Source organism: Amphiura filiformis, chromosome 9 (genome assembly GCF_039555335.1).
Source record: "Amphiura filiformis chromosome 9, Afil_fr2py, whole genome shotgun sequence".
Taxonomy (NCBI): domain Eukaryota; kingdom Metazoa; phylum Echinodermata; class Ophiuroidea; order Amphilepidida; family Amphiuridae; genus Amphiura; species Amphiura filiformis.
Window position 1 is genome coordinate 14,509,750 of NC_092636.1, and position 20,898 is coordinate 14,530,647.

Consider the following 20,898-nt stretch of genomic DNA (forward strand, 5'->3'; position numbering starts at 1 on the left):
ACAATGAGATGGTTGATGGGATGAATGGATGGCATTGTTAACTGTGTTAGTTGTGTCACTGTAATTATTTACACTATTATTGCACATATTATTATTTTCATTACATATTGGAGAAACATGGTTATTAAACACATTTGAATTACAATTACTTGGCATTTGCAGATAAATTGCACAATCAGGATTTGAAGAAGTATCAACATTGAAAACACTATTAGCATCAAAATTTAAATTAGTTCCTTTGTTACAAGGGTTCATGTCCATAGGTTTTATCACACTGTCATTGTTCTTCCTCTTACATGTATTTGTAGAAGCATAGTTTTTGTTTATTTTATAGTCCGGTCCTGTATGAAGAATCTATGCAGCTTGACTTTGGTTCAATCGCAAAATTCGTAAGTTATTCCAGTATTTTATTCATAATTCACCTTCTGTTTCTACGACTGGATGAATCATAATATACATCAACATTTGGTAAACTATGGTTGCAAACATCAAATTATATGGAATGTTTTTTCTCAACTAAACAACTACAACTAGGCTTTTAAGCATCCCTTTTCATGCCTTGGTGACGCTTTTACACAAAGCTTTTTACAAGCGTCTTAGCATGCAACACAAGCTGACAAAATGATGCTGTCTACTTCTTATCACATTTCTTCTACATGCAAAGAATAAAACACGAGTTGTCATTGATGAAGGGTAGCACATACATTGAAAGCTTTAGCCAGAATATTCATTAGGCTTTTTCAAGTCTTCAAAATAATACATGTTTATAATAATACATTCAAAATTCTACATACACACATTTGATTAACTTGATTAGATTTGTTTGATGAAATAAGCCCACATCTTCATAAATGGACCAACTAGACTACAGTACCTTCTACTATACCAGTAGATCAAGGGTTCTCAATTACAGCTGCCTGCATGCCAAGGAACCCCAAAATCATTTCATATTTGAGGGCCAAATTACACCTTGTTTTGATATAATTACTGTACAATTCGAAGCTGTTTAAACTGTGGCTGTGCACTCTTTTAATTCATGCATATCTGAGAGTGCACAGTCAACTTAAGGGCCCAACCATAATTGGTTGGCGGGCTGGATCTGGCATGCCGGCATGTATTGAGAACCCCTGCATTAGATGCTAGTCTCTGCTAAGCATAATGAAGCAAACATTGTTATAAGCTGAAGATGGCTTAACAAAGCAGGTAAGACAATGGGCTGTTCTATTTGAAATCCGTACACCCCCTATGGAAGACATGACCTTTATTTCCCACAGAGGGGGTGTAGATTTCAAATGGAGTTGCCCAGTCAGGTAGCCCCATTTGAAATTCACACTCCCTGTGTCTTACATAGGGGGTGTATGGATTTCAACTGGAATCGCATGTGAGACAAAATTAACATAATTATGCAAGGATTGCAAATGAAGGATGCAAGCCACATAAATATATTTGTCATGAGACACTTAAGAGAACTAGTGATCTTTAACTAGCCAAGATTAAAAAGTCTCCACTAGTTCCATCCCCATTTTTAGAGTCTGATGAGTTTATGGCAAAATAATTTATATAGTAATTTTCTATACACTTTCCTTCGAAGGTTGATACCAAATTTGATATCAAAAGTTTAATCATCGTTAGCATAGGAGCCGTTGATTGGAAATTCATGCAATTTTAAAAATGACAAATTACGATTTGACCACGCAAAAGACAATGCATGGTATCAGCCTATTGTGTGGCCTGAAGCAACCCGTACAGGAATCATTGTACACTTGCCTGCGCACAATTGAAAGAGCGGGTATTTAATTTGCATATTGACATGCATGGGTAAACCTTTAATTCTTGGCACTCACGTAGCGGAGCTACGTGATACAATTCCCTATGTCATTTTTAAAATTGCACGAACTTCCAAACAACGGTTCCTATGCTCACGATGATTAAACTTTTGATATCAAATTTGGTATCAACTTTCAAAGGAAAGTGTATAGAAAATTATTATTTGAATTATTTTGCCATAAACTCATCAGACTCTGATTAAATGGGGATGGAACTAGTGGAGACTTTTTAATTTGGCTGTGTTTGTGTGTACATGGGATAGTGGAAGGCTCCTGATCAAAGATTTAACCTGAATCTTTCACAGAGGGTGAGTGAGCTGGTTAATGGGCTAATTCCTTTTCAAATTCATACTGCCCCTATGTAAGATATCACCAAAATCTTGAACAGATGGAGGGTGGACTTAAAATGGATTAGCTCCATACCAATCACATACTACATCATTAATTGATATATAGTTTGTCTTGTCTCAAGTTGAGAGTAACACCATGTTGGATTATGTAGTTTCAGATTTGAATTGTGTGCGCTAGCCTAATCCTGTGGGGCCTATACACACGCGTAGAAGGGCGATTTGTCCATACGCTGGTAAGGCAACTGCGTAAACGCACCGATTCCAGTGCAATATCCAACATGGCATTGAGGACGAGACACACTATGGTGTGCATATAGCAGAAACAACAGAAGCAAATTCAGCTGTTGTGAATGAGGGATGCAGTGGTATAACCATATTTTTATAATTCGGGAAGCACACAGAGGGCAAAAGCACTGTATGTGAAGTGAAACCTGGACATTTCCCACAGACACTCACTAGAAAGCATCAAAAGGGGGGGGGGGAGAGGGTCGTAATCAGTGTCATGCCTCCCTATCCTAGGTGCTCTAAGGTAAAAAAATCAGGACTGGGGTGATGAACACAATGGGGTCAACTACATATGGATATAATTTGTAGCAAGTGATGGTGATAGGCAATTGATCAAGTGCACATAAAAGACAAATAACAGAAATGGAGGTGCATCTGGGTAATACTAGTTTGAGAAGCATAGAATTAGGTTAACTGCCCAATAAAAGCACTAACCTGTGCAAAATTTGAAAGGGGCTGATGGACTGAAGGCAAAATAAGCTACTAGTATTCCAGTTGAAATCCATACGTCCCCTATAGAAAACATGACCTTATTCTCCCACACAGGGCATGTGAATTTCAAACGGGGTACCTGAATGGAGGACTCTATTTGAAATCTACACCCCCTGTGGGGAAGCTTTAGGTCATGTCTTCCATAGGGGTGTAATCCGGTGTATGGATTTCAACTGGTGGTTTATGTGAAGTGGCTTATGCAGAGGAAAGTGTACGAATCTTTACAATGTTCTAGTTTTGAACCCACAATCTGGGTTTCTCACTGGATGTGTACTCCTGGAATAGGCCAACATATTGTGTTTCAAATCTGATGCAAGTTCATCAATTTACCAGTACTTGTACACATTTGCCCTATGCTTTGGGTTACTGTTGATCAGTTTATCCATCATGATCAAAGATCCCCACATGTCATTTATTATCCCACCTACCCCACCCATGTGATTTCCTCAGTGTAGCTTATTCCTTGCATATGCCACCTGGGTGGACTACAATACAACACAACATAGGTCAGATAAGCTCAGTGAAGCTTGCAATGATAAAGCTATATTAATCAGCAGTGAGATACAACATAGCATAACTGATGTATCAACATAATGATTATGTAATCTACAAACTATAACTATGATGTGAGAAGAAAAAGATTACTAAATATACATTTAATTATGAATAGAGAATTAAATTAAAAAGAAAAGATGATTGACACCCATACACCCCTGTCAGTGGTTTTATAACATCGGACTAGTCCAATTGAAATCCATACACTCCCTATGGAAGACATAACCTTAACATCCCCCACAGGGAGTGAACATTTCAAATGGAGCCACTCACTCGATCAGGTACTCCCATTTGAAATGCACACTCCCTGTATGAGAGATTAAGATCATGTCTTCCATAGGGGACGTATGAATTTTAAATGGAATAGACCCTTCTCTTCCCAAGATAAACATCTGCAAAAGACTTGTCCAAAATAAATACAATTTCTTTGGGGATATATTTTCTGATTTTTTTTTTATGTGTGTTTAAAGATTCCACTGTCAGAGTTACAATATTTTTACGAGGTGAAATGAGTGCAATAAATGGGTTATTCCAACTGAAATCCATACCCTCTATGAAAGACATGGCCTTAATCTTTCACACAGGGGGTGAAGACTTCAAATGGAGTCACCCATTCAGGTAACTCAATTTGAATACACAATCCCTGTGAGAGAGATTAAGGTCAAGTCTTACATATAGGGGTGTATGGATTTCAAATAGAATAGCCCAATTTGCCTGCTTGGCTGACATACATGTGTTAATCGGCATTCTGTGTTCTATTTTTGGTGATCCTGGTTCGGATATGATGAAACCTGATGCATGAGAAGTTGCAGGGAATAACACAGAAAAATCAAAATATTTCCCTCTTACAATAATGGGCTATTCCAGAAATTACAGAAGACATATGGGATTCCCAACATTTCTCTGTTCTCCATGGGAATTCCCAAGAAAAATAGTCATTTAGTACTGGGAATTCCAAAAAATGTATTATGTTCATTTTAAACGATTGAAGAAGAATGGGTTTTCCAAAATATCTTTGTAAAATTGAACCTTTTTTCTGGGAAATACCAATTTTTCAATGAAATTTTTCCCAAACTGGGAATTCTCATTTTGTCCCAATAAAAATGTTGGTCTAGGTTTAAGTACAAAATTACACACCTTATTGTGGGGGGGGTCTAGGTTTAAGTACAAAATTACACACCTTATTGTGGGGGGGAGTTAATTTCTGGAAAAGCCCAATAAGTTAAACAGTCTACATAAGAGAAACAAAAGAATTTTAATAGCCTTTACTTTTGTGCAACAATTTGGATACACATGTATAGTTTACCATCATCAATAGTGGTACACATGGTAGATAGAGGAATTGTGCAACATAGCCACAATGTGTTATACCAGTTGAAAGCCATAAATCCTTGAAGATATGACCTTAATCTTCCACACATGGAGTGTGAATTTCAAATGGGGTTACATTAATGGGGGATTCCATTCGAAATCTGCACCCCCTGTGTGGGAGACAAAGACCAAACCTTCCATGTATATATTTCAACTGGTATAGCCCAATGATCAGACCATTCTCTTATAATATGAAAACTGAAATTGGTGATATGATTTTGGTTTAAAAAAATCCAAAATGTGTCATGTGTTTAAGTATCAACAAGCATAATGTTATGAGTTATTTCATGCAAAAAAGTATTATAAGCTGAAAATACTATCATGTATCTTGTAGCCATTATGTATGATCTTATAATATGCAATTGGTTAATTATTTTCAAACCTAATTTTCTGGCATATTTATGTTTACACATGTCCCAATTTACACCTAAATGGAATCAGCCAAATTTATTGTGTGTTTCACATGAACAGAGCAATTTTGACTAAAGTCCCCCATGGATAACTCTCTCCATGTTATGTTGCCCAACTCTTAATTTTGATGATTTTCACGATCCTTCAGATGAGCGAATCACTGAATAGGCCTTAAAATTGACTTGTATGAAAGATCCCAATTAGCCCTGGCATTTTCGGGTAATTTTGTGCCTGGGTACCCGCCGCATTTTTCGGGCGGGTAACCGGGTACCCGAAATTGCAAAAAAAAACACCAAAACTTTGTTTTCATGTCATACTCTATTAATGATATCAAAATGCATTGAATTTGAATGCATTTTGATATCATTAATAGAGTATGACATGAATACAAAGTATCAATTTTCATATTAAAAAAACAAAACATCATGCAAAATTTTTTTTTTAGGTCAACCATTAATGATCCTAGCATTTAGGTCTAGTTCCAGGGACACTACAAAACCAAAAAAAACAACACTTTTTTTAAAAATTTCAGGCACCTGGGCAGGGTATTTCCTGCCCGGGTAATGTAATCTCGGGCGGGTACCCGCGAGCCTGCCCGAAAATGCCAGCCTTAATCCCAATGGTTTCCTCCCCCAAGTGATGAGTTCTATATGTATAAGCCTAATAAGGAACTCTTCTTTACCTTTACGCGCTATTTCAATAGGAGGTCTATATGACGATCGTATTGACGGCGGGGTAATGTTCGGATCCTCCAACCCTGAGGGCGGTGTCTTGCCTGTGGAGTAGTGGAATCAAATATATACAACAATAATGGATGCCTGGTGCTGTAACCATGGTGACAGTACATTATCTCCAATATCTACTTACTATAGGTGCTTCCTGGTTGTGCAAGGCGTGCAATTGTTGGGCTATTACGGTTGAAACCCATACACCACCTGTGGCAAATATAGCCCTTAATCTTCTGACACAGGGGGTGTGAATTTCAAATGGAGTTACCTGAATGTGTGACTCAATTTAAAATTTCTGTGTGGGAGATTAAGAACATGTCTTCCATAGGGGGTGTATGGATTTCAACTGGAATAGCCCATTTTGGAGCAGACGACACTGAATGGGCGATTCCATTTGAAATCTACACTCCCTGTATGGCAGATTAATGCCATGTCCACCATAGGGGGTGTATGAATTTCAACTGGAATAGACCATGAAGTAAACCCAGTGTCTTAAACAACACCACTCATCATGAAAATATACATTTTTGTGTTTCTTCATAATTAATATAGACTTCGTATTCAGTCATTCAGCCTTACCTAAATCAAAAATTCATGTTAGAAAACCGTAACAAAATGTGTAATTCAATCAGTACAACAACTGGTAGTCACATTGATTCTAATATAAATAATGAAAAAAGTGTCACTTCCAAATATAACTTTGTCCAAATAATAGATTTGGAAGTAAAAGTCTTTTCAACCAACCATTTTCATATATGTAACTTTGTTCAGGTCCTATTAGGCAAGACTCAACCTCACAAAAAGTATCTCCGCTAATAAGCATGAATGAAGTAACTCAGCTTTTAAAAGCCTACAGCTTCAGAACTATTAATTGAATTCCCAATAATTTAACATTGGAAGAAAGATCATTAATTTACATACACTTTAATACCCCATTCGCCAAAATTTGTTGAATATTAAAAACTTAAAAGAAAAAAATAACCCTGAATTTAAAAAGTTGCATTTACAGCGATAAATGATTATTAAATTCAAGCATTGTACCATATAAAGCCTCCTATTATAAAATTTACTTCAAAAAAGTGTCAAAATTACCGAAATTAAAGTTTTCTTCTCCTGGCATTTTCAAAATTATACCAAATACATTTAATAGTTTTTAAAGATATAGGCATATTTATAAGGGCTGAGTTACTTTTTGTGAGATCACAAAGTGCACATTTGTGTACCTAACCTCCACTTTTGTGAATTTGCAAGTGAAATTGGAACTTTATTGATGGGTGTTATAGTTAAAACTCCATACACCACCTTATGGAAGATATTACCTAAATCGCTCCCACAGGGGGTATAGATTTCAAATGGGGGATGGAGTCACCCATTCAGGTAACTCCATTTGAAATCTACACTCCCTGTGTGGGAGATTTTAAAGGTCATATCTTCCATAGGGGTGTATGGAATAACCCATTACATAACATGCAATGAAATAATTTAACATGGGCCCTCTGAAGCTGTTACTGGCACCAATAACACAAATGTGAAACAAAATCTTGAGTGGAGATGCTTTGTGTGGCATTGCAAAAGTCAATCACAATTTCAAATGTGATCGTCCACAACAAATAGGCTGCAATGTCGGCATTCCCACTTTTTGAGTTATTGGACAGGAAATGTTTCTCAAAATAAGCTTTACATTGATATATTACATGTTCTTGATGCTTGTTTGCATGGTAGTAATGTACAAATCAGTTAAACAGTTAGGAAATCCTTGGTCTTCTATTTTTTTTGAGAGGTACAGTGGACCAAATCTCAAAATAGATCTGCAGACATTACAGCCCATTCATGGTCACAAATAGGACGATAACACCAGATATACACTAGACATGCACTTATTCTGGGCTTCACTAGGTCCAAATGAGTGAAACGTAACAAAAGTAGACCATACCATTAATCAAGGAGCATATTATTTGTATTGAACGCCCCATGTAAGAAACGCCTGCACCAATTTTTCAATGAACAAAATGCAAAAATGTCCATGACATATCGTGTGAATATTAACTTAAAACTTGCATCAGTCATGTCAGCGACGATAGCTATTAAATGGACAAAATCCCTATCATGACTCAAACTTCCATCCAGTTCATTACTTAATTGTGGTAGATTTCATCAGATTATTGCTTAATGATGCACTTATGGATGTGTGCAAATGTTGTTGGAATTACCACAAAAATATCATGTTCCACATGGTTCCACGGGTGCCGCCATCTTGAAAAAATGCCCCAGGCGTTTATTACAAATAATATGGTAATTAACAAAATGTAGAACATGACACACTGGTAATGCTTTGACTCTGATGCATGAGGTCCATGTTAAATACCAGTAGTGGAAAAAACCATACATCAGCACCATTACTACATTTAATAGTCTGAGTGCTAGCCATAGGCTTCAACATAAGAATTTGTTAGAGATATTTTTTCAAAATATCAAGAGCTATCCCAAGAAGCACTGAACCAATACTTGGCTTGTTTGTACTCATTTTAATGCATTTTTCATGATGTTTCCAAATATGATCATAAAAATGTACAATTCTAAATTATTTTAATTTTTAAAAAAACATTTGAAATTTGTTGTCTGCAGTCGATATCAGAGTGGAGAGGGACAATTTGGGGGAGGGGAGTTTGAATCAAATGACAATACTTCACATCTAGGCCTATATCTTATGTGGGTTTAGAATTACTTGGCAGATTGTAGTATTGTACATCTTGCCATAGGAATATGAGAACAGTTTCTGATGAAACTCTTGAATGATTAAGTTTGAAAATTCAAGTAACAATGTCTGGTATATTTCACAATGATAGTCAAAATTACAATAAACATGAGTGTGGGGGTAGGGGTCATCTATGATCTATTTAACTGACAATAATAGTGGGTTATTCCTGTTAAAATCCATATAGGCCTACCCCCTGTGGAAGATATGCCCTTAATCTTCCACACAGGGAGTATGGATTTTAAATGGAGTTACCCAAGTGGGTGACTCCATTTGAAATCTTCATCCCATGGATGATGGGAGATTATGGTCATGTCTTCCATAGGGGGTGTATGGATTTTAACTGGAATGATGGTATGGTGAAGAATTAAAACTATGTTTGGCTGTTACATGAAAACATTTTGGTTCATTTCCACAATTAATATTAATACATATAATATATGAACACACAAATAAAAGGAATTCAAGTGGTGATGGGTTACTAGAGCGAAGCGTCCAAACAAATCCCTAATGCGTAAGGGAATTCCTGAAGTAAAATCCTTAGTGCGTTGGAGACATGGAAAGATATCTTAAGGGTTTGAACACAAGTGTTTGCACTACAATTTGATACAAATCCTTAACACACAGGGTTGCCAAAAGATTTCAGCCCGAATCGCGGGTCAAATAATCGAAAAGTCGCCCAATTTTTTTCTTAAGCATTGGTTTCTATGGGACAGGAAATTGTCAGAAGTCGCGGGAAAAATCTTCAAAAGTCGCCCAATTGGGCTACCAAATCGCGGGTTTGGCAACCCTGTTAACACATTTGCGAACTTGACCAATGAATTTGTTATCAAACCTGTAATTACCATTTGAGAGTTTCTTTCATGTCAGGAATTGATTATCTACGACCATCAAGTGCCACTTGAGAGATGACAATGGGCGACTTGTAGTGTATGACCTTGTACACATTATGGAATTTTCTTCGCTCAATGAAGATTGAACAAAGATTTAAAATGCTATTTCCATAATATGTAAGCACATGTCTTCGTTCAACGAAGATTAAAATTGCTTCGATCAACGAAGCATAAAAGGTACTTTCGGCGGAGCAATTCTTAATTTGACAAAGCTATTTTTGTAATGTGTATGCTCGCTGCCTTCATTTGACGAAGTAAAGTCACATGGCATTGCAATGGACAATTGCTAGCCTACAGTATGTAAAAGCTCGTATGTAGGCCTACCACAGCTGTGCCTATTGACTTGCATCCATATTTTTAGAGTTTAATTTGCTATACAACATTTGAACAAGCAATATAGTATTGTTACAATGGCATTACCGACGGTAAGATTTTTGTGGTAAGACCTGGGCAGAAGACGAGGAATTGGCACATAGAACTGGCACTAATTAACGCTTTTTTCGTCTAAATCATGTTGGCCGTTAATAAGCTTCCTTCGATCTTCGTTAATTTTTGTCAAATGTTGACGGTACAATGTCTTCGTTTGATCTTCAATCAGGGTAATGTGTACCCACACTTAGTTAGTTAATCAAGATTTATTTATCTTGTTGAATGAAGATATTTTCTAATGTGAACTGGGTCTATGATAAAGATCAATAGTACTGTTCCACGGAATCTGGGTTTACAGACACTTTAAAACAACACCTCTAATTGGGGTGCTTGGCCATCTCAAGAGGCTATTATGTCTTATCACTTGGAACTCAATATCAACCTTAGGGATTCAAAGCCTTCCAGCCACCATCTATACCCGTGTATCAACCTACACAAGGTAAGGATTTCACCAAAAACGTTAAGGATTTCTCTTTAGGGAATTGTAAAGGGATATCTCTAATGCATTAGGGATTTGTTTGGATGCCTCGCCTAAAGCACTGTCTTACTTCCATCATAAGAATGCCTGTTTTTGTTGCCTGTAATAAGAAGATTAATAACAATGTTGTTAGTAGTATTCAAATTCAGAGATGATATTCTACCCTTCCCAGAATCCTTTGCAACATGAAATATCACCTCATTACATCAAATGATACTCCCATTACTTTGTACAGGTTTTCATTTTGAGAATAGACTGGCTAAACATGGGTCAATAGTCATGAATTGAACATATTTTACAAGAACGGGATGTGCTCTGTTCATTAAGGTACGATTCATCACTATAGGCCCATGCTGCACTTGATAGCAAATCAGTACAGAAATTTTGAAATAGGAGAAATGCATTATGGGAAGTGTAAGATATCATCTCCGGATCAAATTAATATTGGAAATGAAACAGCGGTTTTCATTAAAAGCCAAACTAGTGTTATAATCCCAGTTGGTAACTTGGTGCTCATATTGGGCTCTTTCGTTTGAAACACCCTGTTGAAGAATTGAACGAATGGTAAGAGCAATAAAATGCCATTTCAGCTCAATTTCCTTGGGTTTCAAAAAAGATTTATTTCAATTATTAACACCTTCTGCTTGCTCTCACAAGATGGTAAAATATCTAGAGTCTGGTGCCGTATTCCATTCAGCCTTTGGCTTCATGGATCATGGCACCAGACAGTAGATAGTTCCCAGTATTTTGAGACCAAAACAGGGGTACTCTGTTAGTGAGCGGGGGTGGGCAACACTTAGGGTACCCCCGCCCAAACCCCCTCAAGGCTCTAGGGTTAGAGTCCCTTTTTTTGAATACAGTCAATGTATAGGTAAGATTTTTAAGTCTTAATTCATGGTGGGTAAATTGATAAATGTAACACATTCATTCATTACACTAATTATCAAATCATATCTAGATCAAATCAGATATTTAATGAATGATCTATAGTGTTTCTCGTCTCAAGAGTAACGCCATGTTGGAGTTTGCAGCGGCATATTCAAATAAGAGTGTTTATGTGTGCTGTGTTGCCAGTGTATGGACAAGTTGCCCTTTTATGTGTATATACCTCCCCCCAGCAGGATTAGCTTAACATGCATGATTCAAATTTGCCACTGCATAATCCAACACAGTGTTACCCTCATCTTGGGACAAGCCAGACTATAACTATATTTGATCAGTGTGTTTAATAAGTTCAAGATATGACTTGGTAAGTTAACTTAATTAAACATTGTCATGAACAGTAATGAAAAATACATAATCATATTCATGCAAGGAGATGAAAGATATTAAGTATAAATATCACAATCACTAAAACCCCAGAAATCTACCAGATTATAAGTACTAAGAGGAAAGGGTGGATTCACAGGTATTAGGTAGTGTGTATTTAGAAATTAGAGTGTTGTTGAAGTAGTTCCACCGTGCTGGTGTAGCCCCAGAGGACTCTGGTCAAGCAATGGCTTAAACTGAAAATGTTTAAGCCTCAAATATTTATTACCAAGCAAGCTACAAGAAACAGTGCACATGTCATCTCAAGAGCCACAAGTTTCCTTGAGAAATATATTCATATCAATTTGAAAGGCTATTTATATATTTGCATATTGTATGCATGGAGTGGCCCTTTCCATTCCAAAGTAATTTCAATATGAGTAACAAGATTTTTTCCTTGCATTACAAATCAAAGTGTGAAAACATCAACTTTGTATCATATTTTCAAAACTATTTAACCTACAGAATTGTAATTTCCCAATTGTAATTTCCCAATTTCTTGAAACATTCGATCTTTTTTACATTGAACCATTTACACAAGACACCCCTTGTTGGGGGCAATATTTCAGGAAAGTAATCCAATGTTTGATTGCTTTTAATAACAATGCAGGCATGCTGTGCGTCTCAAGATATTGTGCGTGCTACCTACACAAGTGCATGTGAGGTGTACGTACGCAGGTAATACGTGCCTGTGTTATGCTATAAATATTAATGAAGAGTATGCAAGTAAAATGGATTTTTTATCCAAGTTGTGTTTGACTAATGAGATTAAAGCATTTCTGTCAACTAAAGGATAAAAACTATATTTCACATGCAAAACTTGTATCATGTGACACTGCTGATGTGAAAATCTTGCATCCGGAGAGTTATGGACGTGGTTGTGTACCTTTAATGTTCTGTGTGCTGACCACAGGCTTCAATATAAAAAGTTCATATTTTCTCAAAACATCAAGAGCTATCTCAAGAACCACTGAACCAATACTAGGTATGTTTGTACTCAATTTAATGCATTTTTCATGCTTATTCCAAATATGGTCATGAAAATGTACAATTCTGAAAGTTTTGAATGTGTAAACAAAATTTGAAACTTGTTGTCTGCAGTCGACAGCGACACCTGTGTGGAGGGGTTTAAGTAGTAATGTTGCTGCTTCAACCAATAAGGACAGAACACTTAATTGAAAATAAACACATATGTACATCATGTATATACACCATGTATACTACCATGTATACATATATTCAATCCATCAATATTGGACAAAAAACAGATCCTACAACCAAAGTTATCAAACATAAATACTTAGCTAAGTCTACTACACTTGAAAACTACCCAATACAAAATATATCCAAAACGAGACTAAGCGAGGGGCAAATAAAACAGCTTTTATACAAGCAAGCATACATTGTACATTCATACAGTAAAACAGACAAGTACGATGGACTATTCTAACTGAAATCCATAACACCTACAGAAGACATAACCTTAATCTTCCACACACAGGGGATGTCAATTTCAAAGGTAGTTGCCCATTCACGTAACTCCATTTGAAATTCACACTCCCTGTGTGGAAGATTAAGGTTATGGGGGTGTATGGATTTCAATAGCCCAATATAAAGGTAAACAAATTAATACAAAAGTGACCATACTAAAACGAACTTGTCAATACTTCTATCTAAGTTTAGCACAGCGGGGAGGGTGGCGAGGCACAACAGAGGACTAGTAACTCGGATAATCGATATGCCACAATGTAATACAACTTTTCAACACGAAACTTGTTGATTTACACTTTCATTACTTGAAGTCCTGTTTGTGTATTTTTTTCCACAAAAATGAAGCAAATTGTTTGTAATCATTGGATATTATATCTTAAGTGTGGAAAAGGTATACTTATATCGTTGCTTCATCTAATGGGTTTACAGTTTCAGGTATATGATTATTTCCAGCATTAGTTTCATCACATAATAATTAATATACTTAAGTATTATAGAATGGTGGGTATCTGAAAATATTATTTAATAGTAATAATATAATTTGATAAGTTATTAAGCTATTCCATTTAAAATCCACACTACCAGAAAAGTATAAATTTCAAATGTAATAAACACATCAGGCAGCTCCATTTGAATTTCATTCACCCTCTGAAAATGATTCAACCCAAATCAATAATTCAACAGAGGGAGGACAAGTTTCAAAAAGAGTTGGTTAATGTGCTAATTCCATTTGCACTTCATACTCCCCCTGTGGAAGATAATTTCCAAAAATCTTCCACGGGGGAGTGCCGACTTTAAATGGATTAGCCCATTGTATCTGTTAACGGCACATGGATTGCGGTGTGGTGTGATATAATATAATACAGAATTTTCCACATACCACCAAATTAACTAAGGATTATAACAGTCGTCGTCTGCTTCACATACTGTCGTATCTCAAAAGGCTGCCTTGTGTGATTTTTTTTATTATTGTCATCTAACAGTGAGTAGATACACTGTAACTTTATATATTAATTAAGAGTTACTGCCACAATATCACAGCCTCATATGTGCATTCATGAAAGAGAGCAGTATGCCGAAATATAAAATAACAATATGAAATACAACAATGATAATAAAAATCACACAAGGCAGCCTTTTGAGATACCACAGTATGTGATGCAGACGACGTAGTGAGTGGGTAATAATACATCATAAGAGATGGCAACTATTTTGCAAATCACAAAACTCGCTCGCTTGTTTTAGGATATTTTGTAACTTACAAAACAGGTTAATCATTATCAAACTCGTATTATGAAAATTATGCTTCATGATGAAAACAGAATTGACGTAAAAGAGGTCCACATGAGTGTAAATTACTTGCCATCTCATTTGCAACAAAGCCCTGCTTTTCATGAAAAAAGACCACAGCCATCCGACGCAACAATGCCTGATCAAGCAATGAGATACAAGTATTTCTCATGCCCTTATATGATTTTAAAGCAGGGCCCACTTGGCTTTTTCCTAAAAACTATTTTCTCTCTTTTTCATAATTTTCTTTTTGACGTGGTCATTTTCAAGCTGTTTCCTTTTCATTATAGTTTTCTCTCTTTTACATTTCATTGTAATTTGATTATTCGTTGCCATCACTTGCAAACCAAGGTCAATACAAAACAATAACCCAGCTATAAACACAGAAAGAATAAAACTAGATTTGTTTTGTGGGTGATACGTTAAGGGTTCATAATTTACCGTGATAAGTGTGATATTTAGGATACTTCCTCATTTGTATAGACCTCCAAAACACTACGCTCATTACAATGACGATGAGACATAGTCATTGCATATAAAAGAAGATACCAGTATGGCAATCAAGGCAAGCAAGAAAAAACAAACAAGAATTCCTTTTAAAAAGACAAGCAGATGGATGCAGGTTAGTACAATTGATTGCATTTCCCGAGTGTTAATTAAGTGTTGCATTTTCAATGATGCAAAATAAGATCACAAGAAGCAAAAGTTCTTTTACGAGGAGTAAGCCCTTGCTGTCAATATTGAGCATTCCAGTTGATATCCATGCACCCCCTATGGAACACGGTCATGACCTTCCCACATAGAGAATGTAGATTTCAAATGGAATTACCTATTCTGGTAACCCCATTTGAAATTCACACACCCTGTATGGGAGATTAAGGTCATGTCTTCCATAGAGGGTGTATGGATTTCAACTGGAATGGCCCATTTGCCAACTGGGCCGGGCTTACTGCTGCCAATTAAAGGCAGATGACACAAGCAGCCAATCAGCGGCACTCCATAACTATGTGCTGCTGCGGATGCTTGAAGTATGCAAATCTTGCAAAAGGAATTGTAATATTTGTTATCACAGCATTTAAGACTTGTTCATAATATAAAAAAAACTTACAATCAGTGTGTAGGAAATTTAATAATAAACTCAAATAAAATACTATTGTACTTTGGCCTTGTGCAGACAGTGACAATAATACATCAAATATTGCATGTGCATCTATCCAGCATCTTTATTGGACTATGTGTGTATGGTGGCACTTTTGAGCAAAAGTTTGTCCGTTGAAGCTGCACCTTGGCACTATATCTCGTAATATAGTGGCACTTTCACATGAAGTGTCCTTATTATATGAAACATACCCTGAATGCACTGGGCTAAAAGCATTATACAGGGCGTAGTGTCTCAATACACATAAAACCAAACTTGATACCACTTCCCCCCGACTTACTTATCCATTGGAGATATTTTAGTTTGAGAAACAGGGGTTCAAAGTTGGGTTGCATTTTTGTTGAGAAACCTGGAGTAAAGTCATCTTCTTCAAACAACGGAAGTAGCATTGGGCTATTCCAGTTGAAATCCATACACCCCCTATGGGAGACAGGCCCTTAATCTTCCACAGAGAGAGTGTGAATTTCAAATGGGGCTACCTATACAGGTGAATCCATTTGAAATCTACACCCCCTGTGTGGAAGATTAAGGTCATGGCTTCCATAGTGGGTGTATGGATTTGAACTGGAATAGCTCATCATGATGGCATCTTTAAGATATCCTCAAAACTACATGCTAATTTAGGAAGATAAGGAAGAAGTCATCCTTGAGACTTTTTGTGTCAGCATTCAAACTCAATGCACAATGCAACAGACATCATTAATTGTCTTTCTTCAATCATACTCAGTCTCCAACATGCTCTTAGTCAAGTCTTTAGGAACCCATTGGGTTTCATTTGATGATGCAAGAGTTTACAGCTTTTCATACAATCGAAATTTCTTTAAATTGGTAGAAAACTTATTAGACTTATATAGACTTATTCAGAGAGATTTATATTCCTTCATATTCTCAAGCACCCCACAAGAATGTAATGTTCTGTTCCTCAGATACCAGTAAAAGCCGGTCAACATTCATGATGGAAAAAAATTATTTCGTTAACCCAAATTATCTGAATCATTAAAGAGATTAATGAAGAAAGATCAAATAACAACAAATTCCCTGCATCAAATTTCAAAACAAGGCTTCTTGTCATCTTTTCACGATCCTTGCATGTCATCGTTTCACGATCCTTGCATGTCATCGTTTCACGATCCTTGCATGTCATCATTTCACGATCCTTGCATACATGCATTCATTCCCGACCATGTTTACTTACACTCAATACGCGGTATTATGTTATCAACATTGTCATTGCTTCCCATAAGATTATTCCCTGCATTATCAGCATTGATGATGTCAACAGCTACATACATACAAGGCAAAGTAAAAGTTGTACAGACTTTGTGATCAATTTCGTTCACCTTGTTAGATGCTCTGACCTCGATGAATTCCCACTGAAGTGATGACATTTTACAGCCACCACAAGGCAATTTTTTTTTTCATTTAAAATCCACACTACCATGGTGAGATGTTAGAAATATCTTCCACAGGAGTATGAATTTCAAATGGAATTGGCACCTTAACCCAACTCTATTTGAAACTCACCCTCCCTCTGTAAGATTCTGATTGAATCATTCTCAGAGGGTGTACGAAATTCAAATGGAGCTGCCTAATGTATTCATTCCATTTGGAATTCATACTCCTCTGTGGAAGATATTTCCCCTCAAGCAAATGTAACTTGAATGGTCGTGCAAAAATATGAAAAAAAGACCCCAATTGGGCTGTTCCAGCTAAAATCCACACACTTGGGCAATTTCAGTTGAAAGACATACTCCCCTATGGAAGACATGAGGTTCATCTTCCACACAAGGAGTGTGGTTTCAAATGGGGTTATCTGAATGGTTGAATCTCTTTGAACTCTACCCCCTGTGTGGGAGATCAAGGTCATGTCTTCCATAGGAATGTGTGGATCTCAACTGGAATATCCAATATCTGCACAAGTTCAAATCCTGATGGGCAGGTCAGCGCTAAAGTCTTATTCAGATTTCATTTTGACAGCTTAACCATCGCGTATACGCGCGCGACGTCAAGCGTGTGCATTGGACCTTGTGCAAATACTACGCGCTGGACGGCTAGCAGTACGCTTAATTTGTAAAAGGGAATCTGAATAAGACTTTAAGAGACTTCCTATTTTATGCAAGTTATGTAGCTGGTCCAATTTGAACCAACACAGAAGTTGATAAAAAGGGAAAAACTGAGCCCAATCCTATCCGCTGCTGAACAAAATATCACATTACAATCTGAATTTCAATGAATGAAAACAATGTGCCACTTTAGATGCACACATAATTCCACAGGTGTCCTGCTTCCCATACCCTACCCGTGGACGTCTTGTAATGATATGGTTGTGCAGCAGGAACGTGTTCGCTTGTTACTCTGTGTTCATTCAATTGGTTTTCTGAATATAGCTTTGTGAAAACTAACAGGGCCTATCTGCTCCATCAGATTGCACAACCTTTGCTGTGAAAATCCCAAGATCCAACTTGGTCTACCACAGAAGATCATTTCTCCCATAATCTCCTGGCATAAGGAATGCTGTTAATGCCTAGATAATAACCTTGATATTAAATATAATAAAAAATAAATTAATTAATAAATACACTATACCAACCTGTTGACAGTGAGTTACTTGACTTTTTGCTAGACGGCGGCGATGAATTTGAGGAGTGTGTTGATATTGATGACTGAGAACTGATCGACTCTCTACTGCTACTGGAACTGTACTGAGGCTCTACCACTGCGAAGGATAAGACAACATTAACATTAATTAGGGGCTAATTTGTGAAATGCGCTATTCTGTTTAAAATCCTCACTCCCCATGTGAAAGATTTTTGGAAATATCTTCCACAGGGAGAGTATGAATTTCAAATGGAATGAACACATTAACCAATTCTTTTTGAATTTCATACACCCTCTGAGAATAATTCAACCTGAAACTTCCATGAGGGAGGGTTGAGTTGGTTAATGTGCTACTTCCATTTGAAATTCATACTCCCCATGTGGAAGATATTTTCAAAATCAGCCCAATAAGCCCAATCGCCATTGTGACTTCCGGTTTTTGAGAGCACTTTTAGGACACTTTGACCTCTGACATTTCGGGAAAATTACTCTAATTATTATTTATTTTTTTATTATTCTAATAATGTTACAATTAAAAATATTTAGATAATTAATTTATATAATAAATATATTTTTGGATTTGTTTTTATTCAAGTAAAACTTTATTGATTATATTTTATATGCACAAAAACCAATTTTTCTGAATTTCCGTGAAAGGTCAAAGGACAAACTGTCCTAAAAATGCAAAAACTGTCCCACAATGCATTGCAAACTTCTAATGCCGATTTGGCTTATTGTTTCTTAACAATGTAAAATGACTAAAATTAAGGAAGATATCAAAAGAGCTGCCATTTGGATTCAGATTCCAGAAAAACAGCACATATTTTGTCATAATCTTAGAAATACAAAATTATTACTTTTGTAATCTTGTTACAATTAGTACACAAATGGAAAGTGTAGGTAACTGTGCTGCCTTATGACACAGTTCAAGAACTGGGGAACTGTTAACATGAGCAAATGGTCTCAATTGTATCAGCCACAGATTTTCTTGAAATCTTGAGTATGTGACACAATACATCTAAAAAGCAGCAATTAGTTAGATATCATTCATGCATTGACAGCGCTTCTTACAGTAACATAATTGAGGCACATCAACTTTTTGAAAACTTGACTATATGAAAGGCACTACCAGAGATCGCAACGAAGGATTACCCTCATTAGATCGTGTTCGGTCTCATCACTTGCACGTTATGTTAGCACACATATAATCCCGACTAAATGCAAAAATCTGATTTCCGATGATTTTTTTTAGATTTTCTGATTTAGCCAATCACTGACTGTGCCTTTATAATGTGATCAACCAAGTATATCAATTAGCTCAAGGAGCATGTTAATAATGAATATAAAAAATTGCTCTCTAAAATATACCCCTTTTGTTTCAGTTATTGAACCTTTTTTTAACATCCCATCTTTTCTATGTTAATGTTGTTACCACCTATTATGCATCCCAATGGGGTTAGATGAAATTGGTTTATTCCATTCGAAATCCATACACCCCATCTGGAAGACATGACCTTAATATCCCACACAGGGGGTGTAAATTTCAAATAGAAGTCGTCCATTCAGGCAACCCCATTTGAAATTCACATCAACCATGTGGAAGATTAATGTCACATCTTCCATAGGGGGTATGGATTTCAACTGCAATAGCATAATACCCCATCATGCAATATTATATTTAATGTATGTTCAATATGAGCAGGCCTGTGCCACCACAAAGTAAAAAGCATGACAGCCTATGCATACACAATTTTGCTCCATTACATTACAAAGTGCAATTTGACCCTTTTTTTAAATAAAGTTCGCCACCCACAAGCTGAGCTTTATTTCCATAAGTATGCACCGTTCTCGCAATAATCAGAGGGTGTATGGTGGTGTATCAGATTCTGAAGTTGCGCCGCATTTTCAACCAAAAAACAAATTATCAAACAACTAGTACACAAACGTGCATCATTTATATACATGTGTTGCCACGGTAACACAGCATCCACACATCAACAGCCAATCTGTTATTTACATTGCAAGACAGTTTGACAACTTTTTAAAAGCTATATACATTGCTTCTATTTCATTCGGTTGTTTGCTTGGTTAAAAACTTTTGACTAGTTTTCATTTCACACACCTAGCAGGACCCACAAAGCAACCATATACAATCCAAGCATGTGGTGAAGGTTACACATGAGTTGTATTAATATATAGTGTATTTGATCAAATTTCATGCATTATGTATGATGGAATGTATATTTTTCCAGCTTCCCAATGACTGCTGCATAACTTTTGGTTCGAGTTTCTTAGGGAATTAGTCAAGGTTGGAATTTATCCATGTCAATTCTCTCTGATATCAAAGTAACAGATGCAAGCTGGTTCCTCAGTGGCCAACTTGCCAAGTGGGGTGGTGGCCCCTTGAAGCTCCCCTTTCAATGCGCTTTAAGCATGAAAAAGGTACAATATGATATTTGGATCACAGCTAATTAAGCGG

At 36.5% G+C, this 20,898-nt stretch overlaps 1 protein-coding gene across 10 annotated transcripts in view; it reads right to left on the minus strand.

The window, feature by feature from the left end:
• LOC140160672 (rho GTPase-activating protein 26-like) overlaps positions 1-20,898 on the minus strand; it is a 136,717-nt gene that overhangs the window by 15,338 nt on the left and 100,481 nt on the right. For 3 of the 10 annotated variants that reach the window (XM_072183946.1, XM_072183948.1, XM_072183951.1), the window contains 5 exons: positions 18,412-18,537; positions 15,104-15,157; positions 10,644-10,673; positions 5,973-6,065; positions 4,240-4,299 (listed from right to left, as the gene is read on the minus strand). In XM_072183946.1, the coding sequence (XP_072040047.1) occupies positions 4,240-4,299; positions 5,973-6,065; positions 10,644-10,673; positions 15,104-15,157; positions 18,412-18,537 (363 nt within the window). Of the gene's footprint in view, positions 1-4,239; positions 4,300-5,972; positions 6,066-10,643; positions 10,674-15,103; positions 15,158-17,016; positions 17,104-18,411; positions 18,538-20,898 lie in introns of all 10 variants that reach the window. The other 7 variants (XM_072183949.1, XM_072183947.1, XM_072183950.1 and 4 more) reach the window with 7 other exon arrangements.